The sequence below is a fragment of the Rutilus rutilus genome, assembly GCF_951802725.1.
Source record: "Rutilus rutilus genome assembly, chromosome: 8".
Taxonomy (NCBI): Eukaryota; Metazoa; Chordata; class Actinopteri; order Cypriniformes; family Leuciscidae; genus Rutilus; species Rutilus rutilus.
In genome coordinates, this window is record NC_140222.1 from 11693136 (window position 1) to 11706846 (window position 13711).

The window sequence follows — 13711 nt, forward strand, 5'->3', positions numbered from 1 at the left end:
CTGACAGCCCAAAATTAGCCTGATTTTAGCCTAGACGTCTATTAGACGCAAAATTGCTTGCTGGGTACCTCCGGTTGAGTGGCCTGACTTCTACACCTACCCGATAGAGAAACCGAGGGTAAAGAGAAACTGAGGGCATATTTAAATGCCTATAACTATGTGCTGAATGGTCATGTAAAGACTTGTGTGGTACGATCTGCAGTTCTGCCTAGCCAGCGCCAAGAAGACGACAATGTAAAGAGTGACACTACGGTGCAATTTTAATGATATGAATATTTTCTAGAAATAAAAATTCCAGATACAGCATACTCATTTTTCATCGATTCTTGCACCCAACAACACAACAAGATGACATTTAATAATAAAAATAATAATTTAAGCTCCTTATTATGTCGCCGAATCTGTGCTGGTTTGTATTGGCCGCCTCCAGTTTTCCTTTTGTTTTGCCTCCAGCTAGCGCCGTGACGTAACTGTGACGTCGGCGCAAAAGGGGTCTATACATTTAGCAATATGGCTCAATACAACAAGTACACTATATGTGACTTGAATACTAATAACAGAAAGAAAAAAGGTAAATTTTTAAACATTTAAGTCACCATGAAATCAAAATGGACATTTATAATTTCTTTGGAATATTGCAGTGATTTATCCATGTACATATTTTCTTTAATTTATGCACCCTCGTAATTTTAATCAAAATAACAACAAAAGGCACTTATTATAATAACTCTTTGAATAAAGCTGGCTGCTAAATGTACTTAGGTTTATAAGCTGTGGATATCACATAATTAAACCAAAGTTATTTTATTAACACTTAAGGGTTGAAAAAGCCCTGCGTAACTTTCTTCACACACAAAATCATGACACTTAGATCATAATATTACAAACCACACAGTGAATATGATCTATGCTAGTAACAGCTGATTTTACCATTCCCACTGGTAAAGGTACATTCTGAAATGTCTGCAAAGTATTTCAATATGTTACAGTTCAACAGTTGTAATATGCATTTTTGTTTAGCTATTTAATTAAAATGGAAATAACGTGGTAGCTATATGTCAATCCTGAGGGATCATTGTAGATCATGTGACCTTCATATTTCACCTGTAAGAAAATAATCAATCACAGAATGTAAAGAGAAATAAATGAACACTGTGATTTAAAATGTCAGATCTGTCATCTATCAGTGAATAGGATTATTTCAAATGTTTAAAGATGCTTTCGTCATCAGAGTGAAATCAGAAATGTGTAATCAAGAGTTTTCCACAATGAAAAGCTACAGTAATCTTACCTCCTGGCTGGAATTTATACAGAACCCCTCCTCACCGGCTGCTTCCCATATACTGATTTGAAAAATAAATCACACGAACAATTAAATGCTTATTTAGCAAAATAGAGATGTTTCCTCTTGCTAAAGTCTCTAGTCTCTTGCCATTTCTAGATGTAATCAAATATATTTTGTTAAAACTAGTAAATGTCTTTCTTTTATATTGCAGTATCTTATGGCACTTTTCCATTACCAGTACCAGCTCAACTCGGCTCGGCTCGCTTTTCGCTCCGTTTTCCATTGCAGATAGTACCTCCACAATAGTACCTGGTCGTCATAGCGACGCCGCAGGAAACTGCCGTGACGTAATCTTCTACTTTTCTTATTATCAGAGTTGAAAACAGTTTTGCTGTTTGTTATTTTTGTGTAAACCATGTTACATTTTTAAATTATGTTTTGATAAATAGAAATTAATGCAAGTTAATGCATCCTTGCTGAATAAAGGTATTTAAAAAAAATCCTTTTTTGAATGGTTGAATATGTCATTATAAATAAGTATGTATTTAAGTATTTAAAATGCAGAAAAACGCAGTCAAGTATTTCTGATTGCACTCACAATGATATTCACTCTCGTAGGTGACGGGTACTCTCTGACCAATCAGCAGTCTGCCGTGTTTTCACGTCACATTTTAGTATCGCCTCAGCTCGCTCAGAACCTCGCCGGAGGTGATACGAAAAAAGTACCTAGAAGCAGGTACAGGTACAACTTTTACACAGTGGAAAACCAAACAGAGGCGAGTCGAGACGAGCTGGTACTGTGTAGTGGAAAAGTGCCATTATTTTCCACAGCATCATACACATCTGTTCTCAAATAAGTTAATATCTGAATGAAGGTCAGTGTTTCTGAGGCTGTTTTCACACCTATAGATCGTTTGTTTTGTTCCGAAACACGGACTTCATTCGTTACAATGTTGCATTTTACTCTTGGTTCGGTTCGCTTTCGCAAGGCAACATTTCAAAGTGTGCTGAAATGTGGTACAACTGTCTTTTATAGTTGTACAACTTTATTTGTAACAGTGTCAAGACACACACAAACACTAGGCCTATATGAATGTAGCCGTCATTCCTCCTGTTAAAATATATACTACATGTACTGTACATTTGTATTAATAGTGCAGCAAATTAAGGCGCTCCCTCTGGATCTGCAGCGCTGTCTAGAGATGAACTGTGTGAAGACTCACGCAGACACTATATGAATGTTATAAAGCAGTTAGAGCAGGAATCAAGTCTTCTTCAGGACAGCATTCTAGCACTGAGAAGCTCAATTACACAACATTTAAAGGTGAACAGGAGCTCTTTTAATTTTCAGCTGTGATAACTGATGTGCTCACTCACAGAATCAGACACTTCTGCTACTTATATGGCACAATTCCTGTTATGAATTATAATGCCATTTGGTTCGTTGGTCCATTTGGTCGGATTACTTTCACACCTCAAGCGAACCGCCCCACAGTCTCGGATCCGAGCGCAATTGCTGTGTTCACATATGCCTAAACGAACCGAACCAGGAGAGAAAGCACCAGGTCCCGAAACAAACGATCAGGCGTGAAAACACCCGTAGAAAATAGTAGGCATATTTGTAAAGCTTCTCTGTAAAGTGTAGTCAGGAAAATTAGAAAATCAGTCAGAAAAACCATTAAATCAGTTTTTTTATATATATATTTGTATTAATAGTGTTAATATTTTAATGGTTTCTGAATGGACAACAGGAATGAATCACAAACATCTCACAGTGTTCATCGTGACGAGAAGATCGGATACTTTGCTGAAAGCAAACACAGAGTTCTGTTCACAAAAAGCTGTTCACATGGTCAATCTAGTTGCTAATGTGTGCCACTAACAAAACTCATATTTGATGTGCAGGACTACCTTTGAAAACTCTGAGAAATGCAGTCATGATTTTATACTCATGAGCGCTGACTGTATTAACCTGTATTTAACCAGATTAAAACCTTTTTCCTTTTACTGTTCTTAAACTGTGCAGTGTGCAGATGTTTATGTTGCATGAGCGTGCAGATGTTTCATGCTGTATTTATAATTATACTATTAATATTTGTTTAATAATATTTATAATTAGTTAAACATCTAAGTTTCCTTTAAGTTAGCTTTGTGTAATACATGACTTACTGTTCAGAATGATACACCGTTTGTTCTTTAGTCTAAAGCTAAAAGCACAGGATCAGTGCTGAATTACATATTTCTGTATTAATGCTGTTTCTGTTGTAATGCTGTTTAATATTGAATATCTGTAATACCATCGTTATGATGAAGGCACGTCATATACAAACAGACACAAACAAGCTGCAGAGATCAAGCTCTATAATATCTGCAATAACTGAGTTTGAGTTTCACACACACAGATGCAGTTCACAGTAGGTCAGTATCTGCCATTCATCTGTTATTGTCAAGGTGAGATTAGTAGTTTTTGAAATATGATGTTGGCCAATGTTGACAAACAAACAAACAAACAAACACACCCCTTCTTCATTGCTCCGCCTCCAATCCTAACAGTCCTGATCCGAGTCGTTCTCGAATGCCGATCCCTCTACAAGCAAGTCGAGTGCACTAACTAGGGCTGCACGATTAATCACAATTTTCATTTAATCGCACTTAAACCGATTTGGCTTATCGTAATTTTGAAATTGCATAGGCTGCGATTATTTTTTTATGTGCAGCTTGTCACTGATGTACGGCTCTGTAAACGCTGCTCCATCTGAAAGCACTGTGAGTTTGAGTCACTTATAACATGCATTTGAAAAAACAACACGCGTCAAACATCTTTCCAAAACGAGAAGCATTTATGAACCTCTTGTCCAACAGACAACATTTAATAACATGCTTTTACTCCAAACTCACTTCATAATGACAGTTGCGCTCATACTTCTGTGAGATGATGTGCTTCTTACACAGAATAAGGCAGTCGTGTGTTTATGAGTCATGTTTAATCAAAGCGTTTCAATCTTCTGTTTATTCAGCTACAGTGATGATGCCCATAGGGATTTCCTGGAATAATTTGTGTTATTGTACTTCTGCGGCGTGCCATATTCGGCGTGTATATGTGAGAGCTATGGAAGGCATTTTCTGCCAAATTTAAATAAAGAAATTAATTGATTAAAATGAAAATTAAAACCAGATTAACGATTTCATTACAGAAAACAGTCCGCAAAATATGTGACAAAATTGAGAATGAAATTAAATTATTTTTTATTTTGTAGAAATTGTGTTATTAAGACTTTTGTACACCCAAATAGTTGAATTTCCAAAACAGCCTAATACATGAATGAACCTCATCGCAACTGAAGATGCCCGTGACTCAGGCCGAGGAACTGCAGTGCGCCGAGGGTTTGACGCATGCTGATCAGGCTGGTTGTTTCCACGTTCTAATTCCACGTTTTGCTTCCCGCAAAAGCTCGCCATATCTCGTCATCTCGATTACAATATAATCACATTTAAATAATTTCGTTTCACACATTCAACTCATGCACACGGAACGGCGACGATTTCGCTTTACAGAAGGCGTGTCTCTAGCGCTGTTACTTGAATAAGCCACACCCACTCATTAACAAAGAATTTGCATGCAAATTGTCTTTGAAAATGAAAACTGTGAAATAAAAGAGGAATTAAAATGAAAACTAAAATTTACATTTGAATTTGAATTGTGTCACTATTATTGTGTAAGCGTAATAAAGAGCTTTGTAAAAACTATATTTGTAGTTTCTTTTTCACGTTTGGCTTTTCATTTTAATATTGGCAGTCTTGCCTCGAGACTGTAGTGAAAATGAAATGTGAAATCACCAATTGCATTTTATTTTTCAATTTGACAGGGATGCTGCACTGTCACCGTGAAAATTAAATCATTTAATTTCATTCTCAATTTTGTCACATATTTTGCATACAGTTTTCTGTAATGAAATCGTTAATCTGGTTATAATTTTAATTTTAATCATTTAATTTATTTATTTAAATTGGGCAGAAAATGCCTTCCATAGAGAGCGCCCTCTGGTGTTTAGATGTATACGTGGTCTGTGTGTGTGTGTGTGTGTGTGTGTGTGTGTACAGTACACAATAGTAATTCCAAACAAGAGTTGGTTGTCAGTTGCCAACAGCACAGCAGCTCCAGACACACAATGACACTCAATCCCAGTGTTACTCATGTGTGGAGCGAATCAAAGCAACATCTGTGTCTGTTTTCAGGCCTTCCAGCTGAGTTCTCTCCAGCGCTGCACAGCTTTCCTAATATTAACACGGGTCCCAAAGCCCAGACATAACCCTTCATTTTCTAGCTTTTCTCTTTTATATTGTGTCTCATCTCTATTTCTGCAGTCTTTCTTCAAATCTCCCTCTTGATCGTTCTCTCTCCTCACTGTCATACACCCCTAATGCTGATTGGCTAAATGTTTGTTATTGTGTCTGACCGACTAACATCCAAACAGCATATTTCAAAAACGACTTACCCCCTTTTTAAAGGGAACCAGACTTTTATGTTTTCATATTATATGAACTGTGTGATACTTACCCTTGGGGGTACGTTTAGTCCTCCTGTAGCGAGAGTAAATCACACAAGCAGCTGCAGACACCACCAGAGCACCAACAACAAAACCAACAGCAGCACCAACAGCAACAATCCATGTTGCATCATCTGAACCAGTAATGATATAGAGAGAATGTCATTAGTGTGATGTGTCTTATATATCAAACATTATAAACATCAGTGTAGATCTGATACTGTAATGATAAAGACGGATATTAGTGTGAGTGTGTCTGATCTATAACACACACTATAAACATCAGCACTATATAACCTGAGTGAAGATCTGATACTGTAATGATAAAGACAGACATTAGTGTGAGTGTGTCTGATCTATAACACACACTATAAACATCAGCACTATATAACCTGAGTGTAGATCTGATACTGTAATGATAAAGACAGACATTAGTGTGAGTGTGTCTGATCTATAACACACACTATAAACATCAGCACTATATAACCTGAGTGTAGATCTGATACTGTAATGATAAAGACAGATATTAGTGTGAATGTGTCTGATCTATAACACACACTATAAACATCAGCACTATATAACCTGAGTGTAGATCTGATACTGTAATGATAAAGACAGATATTAGTGTGAGTGTGTCTGATCTATAACACACACTATAAACATCAGCACTATATAACCTGAGTGTAGATCTGATACTGTAATGATAAAGACAGACATTAGTGTGAGTGTGTCTGATCTATAACACACACTATAAACATCAGCACTATATAACCTGAGTGAAGATCTGATACTGTAATGATAAAGACAGACATTAGTGTGAGTGTGTCTGATCTATAACACACACTATAAACATCAGCACTATATAACCTGAGTGTAGATCTGATACTGTAATGATAAAGACAGACATTAGTGTGAGTGTGTCTGATCTATAACACACACTATAAACATCAGCACTATATAACCTGAGTGTAGATGGTTTACAAGGATAAAAAGCTTCATTAATAAATCATTAACAAACATTATATAATGCTTAACGGATCGTTAGTTAAAATATATTCAAATAGCTATGAGATAACATGCTTGTTAATGTTTAAATAAACTTATTAAAGATTGCATGATGATTAACATCATTATTAATCATTAAATATGAATATTTATCTTACACAAACACATCACTTCGCTTCAGAAGGCCTTTATTAACCCCTGGAGCTACTTGTGTTTTTTGGTTTGGCCTTTTCTCTCTCCTGAAGCTTATTAGTTTGGTCTTGAATTAGTTGCTGCTTAAATTAACAACTCCTTATATTTTACTACCCAAGTGTGTTTGTGTATGCCTGGAGCATTTAAGAGGGAGGTGTGACTCTGGGAGACTTTGTTTAGTCTAGAAGTTAGAGGTACTCTATTATATAAAGCCCTCTTTCCTTATGTGGGTCCCTCAGGAAACTGGTGATTCGAAACAAATACCATTAAAATCCATTTAGTATACTTATCTTTTTAGATTCCTGTTTCTACAATAAACCATAATTAGTGAAATGGATTTGACCAATAATTTAAATAAATCTAAATAATTTAAATATGTTGTTTTAGTAGTCAGTAATAATATAATTTGGTTCCTTTAAAAATATCTTGAAATATAATTTTGCAGAGTTTTGTTAAACTCCTTAAAATCTATTTAAGATTGTACCTTTAGTGGTTAAAATTGGTTTAATTTTAGTAAACATCATATTAAAACACAAAAAAGGTTCACACAATGCTGATGTAAATAGATTATATATATTTTAATTAAAACACTTGATATACTCACCACTGACAGAAAGAACAAATTTCCTGAATATGACGTGTCTGTCGCTGGTGATATCAAGGTGATAGAGTCCAGAGTCTGTGGTTCTGGTGTTTGTGATGGTCAGAGATCCAGTTTGAGGATCCAGCTCCAGTCTGCCTCTGAATCTCCCATCAAGAACATAAGATGTGGAAGACGTTTTATTGATTTCTGCTAAGATGTCTTCATGTTCAAATCTCCATTGTACCAGATCATCTCTGTCTAATTCAGTAACACCAGATGCTAGAATGACAGTATCTCCCTCCTTCACTAAAAGTCTGCTCAGTATGTCTGTCTCAGGATAAAACATACAAGAAGAAAATTCATGAGAACATTCACAGAGAACCATAATAATACATTCTATACACATTTTATTTTGTTAACTTTGGTTATCAATGAATACTAAAGTAACAGTTTCAGATACAGATTTTTGTCTTGATGTTTTTGTGTAAACATCAGAGTATGTAAATTATTTACAGTGCTGATTTGAATACAACCATTATTACATTTAAATACTGAAGCGACTCACCTGTAACAGTCACATCGAATGTCTTGTGTATGGTGTATGATCTCCTCTTGACATCAACTTCATAAAGTCCAGAGGTTTTGGATCTGATGTCACTGATACTGAGATATCCAGTCTGATAATTCAGGTGCAGTCTGTGTCTGAATATCCCATCAGGAACATCATCATATGTAGAGAAGATGTGTTCATCTTTTTTCATTTTAGCAATATCTTTCTCTCCAAACCTCCACAGTATCTCATCGTCTTCCAGTATTTCAGTATCAGCGTGTAGAACAACAGAATCTCCCTCTGCCACTGACACAACCGTCACTCCATCAGACCTAGAATCATTCACAGCTGAAGAACAAACCAGAAGAGTTTGTGTCAGTTATCACTTTTATATCTCTGTCAGTAAAGAGATTTACAGAAGATAACAGTTTTGTGTAATACACATCATGTGACTTTCTGCAGTCTAAATGTGATTTTTTTTTCTGTTTTGTATTATCTGGTCAAAAGCAGACGGAGAAAGCACACACTTATGTTCATCAAGGCTGCATTTAATAATATAAAAGTTTAAATCTACAAACAATTTTTTTAAACAATTTAAAAGCTAAAATTTCCATTATCCTCTGTGCTGGCAAAGCTCAGATCTTTTTTTTCAATATTTTGTTTTAGTTGCTTAAGTCTTAAATATACTTGTTAGTCAAACCTTACAAAATGAAGGCAAACTCAGTGGAACTAATCTGAGAAACAGACCCTCACTAGTGCTCAGTGGAAGCTTCACTGAACAGGACACTATAACAGCTTCATCTCATCAGTGAAGAGAGACTGTGAGACGCTGTTGAATGAATCTGAGTTTGAGGTGTTCTGGAAACAGTGACATCATGTCCTAACCAGACGGTCTGTGATAAGATGCCCTTCAGGCCAGAAACACTTATGGGATTTACTGCAGAAAATACAGTAGTCAACATTTGAAGTGGATCAAAAAAAGTTCATCAAAGGTGTCCTAAGACAAGAACGGGTATTGTTCAAAATTCATGTATAACTTTGAGGAAAGGTTTCGATCTTTGATGGATTTTTTAATTAATCATAACTAACAGTTACTTTTCTTGCAGGAATAACATATGCTTTTCAATACTAAATGTTTCCAAACTTATAAATGTTATAAACTCGTGACTGAGTGTGTGTGTTTTAGTGAATCATGTCTGGATAAAAGGGGAAATTAAACTAGACAGATATCTACATTTATAAACTCGTGATTAAAGAACAAAGTGAAGCAATCAAGAAAACAGAGTTTGCTTCTACCTAGCAACAGAAGGGTTTGCAGATGAAGAACCAATCAAATTGTAGGGAAATTATGTAATGTATCATCCCACCATTGCCATGCTCCTAGTCTATAAAAACTGTTGTATCTTTTTGCTGGTGGGATTCTCTCTGAAATTGGTCTGAGATCCTCCTGATTAAAGCATATTTAACGGCATTGTCTGGAGTCTGTCTAGTTAATGCTGCGCAGCAAACAAATATAAGCACTTTATTCTGTTACTCTCCTGATGCAGATTTGCAGTAACAATGGACGCAACGTAATCTACTAGAATCAATCGTTCAGAGTAAGTCAGAATAAATCCAAATGTAACAATTCATTAATAGACAGGTAAATGTATCATGCTAATTACAGAATCAATTTAAATATAATCAATACAAAATATCAAATTCTCTGAAGTAAAGAGTAAAAGATGCATACCTGACATTAGAAAAAATACATTATTCTGAGCGTCCGAACACATTCAGCATTACAGGCTGATCTGAACTACAAATCACGCTGAGCCTCTTGAGACATCTCTTCTGAGTTCAGAAATGTCAACTTTATGCAAATGAGATTTAGATTTTATTTTAGATGAAAAAGTTCTATTTGTGAGTCTCTGGTGTATCTTGGGGTTATTTATAGTTAATATTTATAGATTATTTACAGAAATCTGACATTACAGACAAAAAATGATTTTTCTCTTGTTTAATAATACAATTTTTGTTTGCACAATAAACTGCATCTGAGATGTCATACAGACTTCTGTAACTATTGACTGATTATTCAGAAATCTGCTTAGATCAGATTTAACTCTATTGTCATTGTACAGAGTGCAGCACAGAGCCAATGAAATACAGACATTCTTAGTTATCTATATTGGAGAAATTCAAGATCAGAAGACCTCTAGACCTACACGTCTAAATTCATCTCAACAATACAAATTTTCTCACTGCTGTTTTGAGAAGAAAATCATTTAGGCTAAATTACATATTTTAATTGTATTTTTTAAGAAATCTAAGTCCACTGGTGACTGTACTGATATGATCATTTTACCATAGGATTAAAATTAATATGAAATCTGTTGTTTTTCCTTATAATAAAGAAGCAATTGTATTGAATATTAAAGGGTCTGTCAGTTTTCTTGTCAGATAATGACAAATATTTTATTCATAAATAAAACAGAATTCATAAATTATTTGTATAAACAACAGTTTGCCAGTAACATTTTACATCTGTAAAAAAACATTGAGGAGAATTTAAATTGCTTAGGCTGTTAATTATGTAAATAGCAATTGTTAAAATAAAAAACTGTGAGACACTCACCACTGACACTGAATGTCTTCTCAGAGGACCCTCTGGTGTTTCTGATCTTTAGTTTATATTCTCCAGAGTCAGTGGTTTTGATGTTTGTGATCTTGAGATCTCCAGTCTGTGTGTCCAGCTTCAGTCTGTCTCTGAATATCCCATCAGTTCTGGCGTCATCACCACTGATTATAGCAATGCGATTTCCATTTAACTTCCAATCTATCTCATCACTACTCTGTATTTCAGTAACACCAGTGTGTAAAGTGACAGAATCTCCCTCAATGACTGATACTTTATCTGCATCACCAAACACACCTGGAGAACAAACAGAAACAGACAGTCAGAAATGAAACATATAAAACACTCAGTAATCATGAGTCTTGCCGACTGATCAGTGGTACTAATAAATCTCGCATGAATTGCAGCAGTCTGCATTAAATCTGAGTCTACATTGTTCTGTTTATGCCCATGTATGTGACACACACACACACACACACACACATATACATATATATATATATATATATATTAGGGTGGTCCTTATCAAGTCCAATTTTTTTTTGTTGCAAAATGTCTTAACCTCTTAAACTGTTCCTTTTAACTTCAAAATTAGAAATATGCAAAAATGTTGACAAAAAAATATATATATTTAGAGGTAGCTCAATCATGTGGAAGATTGCCTATGTTAAGCTGTGCGGCGTTATTGTGATATGCAAGTAATATTAAAAGTTGCTGCAAATGAACTACATTTGATTGAAATCAGAGCAACACTGACATGACAACAATGACAACAATCTAAAAAAAAAGCACAAAGTTTTCAACAATCCCTCATTTGCTCAGCAGCCAGTGACTTTTTGCAGTCTGGATAGATCCGTCGGTGATCTTCCACCACATGAAGGAGAAGGAGAAACTGCAATTGTTCTTCAGAGTGTGTGAGATAGCCATTGTATTCTTGAATCAGAGCCACTCCTCTCTCGGCGTGATCATTGACTACTTTGATTGCATGTATAATTGCCTGTGCCTCCTGATAATCTGCTTGATTCGGCCAAAGTTCCGGGTCAATTTCAAGGAACGTAATGTAATTTTTTAAACCAAAAAATGTGCTCTAAACCCAAACAATAACCAAGGTGATCATCAATAGAAATATGTATTGATTCCACCAGGAAAGGTAAATCTGCTAAACCGTGTCATGGATGGATTAATTTGGATTTAGTTTCTACAATAAGTAAACTGAGATATGCATCTAAAATACATATTTAGGAATATATGGTGCATTAGATGCTTTTATGGAGATTTTTTGGGGGGAATTTTACTAGCCAGGTACAATACCAATTCAAATTATCTGTTTTTACAAAAATCATCAAAATCTCAGAAAGTTTAAAGCTATTGAGCTACCAGTAATTATTATGTTACTGCCATAAAAACTGGCATGCTGTATTTTCTTATATAAAGGAACAATTTGAAGGGTTAAGAGCATGACAATTGGAAACTTTAAAAATAATAATATAAAAAATATATATATGGCAACAAACAACAACGGATAAATATTTTCATTTGAGGAACCCAAACTTATAACTCACTCTAATATCAATTACCTAGAAATGAGTAAACAATTATTAGGCTATATTCGAGTTTCGTCTCAAACAAACAATAGAATTTAATTCAATGCATTAGATTAATTGGAACTCAATGAACCATGTTGCAACCTATGCGTTGAAAACAGACTGTAAAATAACAAGGCCTGTGTGAACACTGCCAGTGTACCATGAATATTGCTCCGACTAAAATATCATGTAAGTTAGTCATTATTGTGCACTATACAAAATATGTCATACAGCTAGTTATCACAGTTGTTACATTTTTAAAATTCAAATAAGAAAATGTTTAAAAGAAAATACTCATTTCCAGTGTGTAGAAAACGAAAACGAAAGTGCTGCAGTTATGTTATAAAAACAACAACCACTTACCGATCGCACATAATAACAAAAGAACATGTGTAAGTGCGCTCTTCATGTTGATGTAACGTTAGAGATGATTTATGGATAGTAGAGGATCCGTAGAGTTATTAAAGTCCTCTGTTCTCTCAGTGTTTCTGAGCCGCGCCCTGAACCAGAGATCTTATTGTACGAGACGACTAAATTACCAGGAAAAAAACAACCAAACCAAAAACATGTCGAGACGTTTACGCCGATTTATTGGTGTATTATATATTGCTTATTTCTATTATGCTGAAAGAGACTGGTATATATTGCTTATTGATTTCAAAACAATAAAAGGCGAACTTGTCCCGTTTTCAAAAATGGCTGAATCTTCCTTATGTCTGTATCAGATATAGGCTATAGCTATGGCGTTATTTTTTAGTCAAATGTCATGAGCGTGTAAGACATGCTCACGAGCACATTATGTTATTTCACACGCGCAAAAATGAACCTTCAGCTGGCATGATAAAAGTACTCGCGCACAAATTCAACAACCGAGAGGTGTACAAGTAGCTGCGAGCGAGCGCCTGGCATACTCTCATGGGTTAACTCTGCTTGTACAGTGGAATCCTGCTCGCACGCAGCGGGCTTCTGCTCGCGGAGTGCTGTTTTGCTCGCGCAGTGGATTTTTGCTCGCTCAGCTGATTTCTGCTCGCTCGAGTCTACATGACTTTTGACAATTTGGGGGCGGAAACCAAGGAGGGCACTGACCCTCTTATGATTGGTCACTTTCATCATGGAAAATCTTGGGAAATCCTAACCCCGCCCACCTTCTGACGCAGCGCGCGTCACTCGAGCTCGCTCTGCTACTCCGGCTATCTCTGTGTATATTTTAGACAACGAAATATGTGGTAAAACACCATACTAACTCTTTTCGTTTTCATTTAAAGAAATCTTAAACATGATAGCCACACAAATGTGGTTCAGGCAACGCGTATTGACTATATTCACTGCACATTGCCTATTATAAA

At 35.5% G+C, this 13711-nt stretch overlaps 1 protein-coding gene across 2 annotated transcripts; it reads right to left on the reverse strand.

The window, feature by feature from the left end:
• Positions 1-235: 235 nt before the first annotated feature.
• LOC311294970 (uncharacterized protein) lies at positions 236-13404 on the reverse strand. Of its 2 annotated transcripts, XM_084416098.1 has the most exons (7): positions 12729-13404; positions 10780-11076; positions 8178-8510; positions 7634-7939; positions 5844-5966; positions 1292-1343; positions 236-1104 (listed from the first exon to the last, which is right to left on the reverse strand). In XM_084416098.1, exons 1-6 carry the CDS (start codon positions 12772-12774, stop codon positions 1306-1308), a joined length of 1143 nt encoding a protein of 380 aa, XP_084272224.1. In that variant the 5' UTR covers positions 12775-13404; the 3' UTR covers positions 236-1104; positions 1292-1305. The 2 variants fall into 2 exon arrangements, with proteins under 2 accessions (XP_084272224.1, XP_084272225.1); XM_084416099.1 differs by lacking the exons at positions 236-1104; positions 1292-1343 and adding an exon at positions 2922-3092.
• Between the last annotated feature and the right edge of the window lie 307 nt (positions 13405-13711).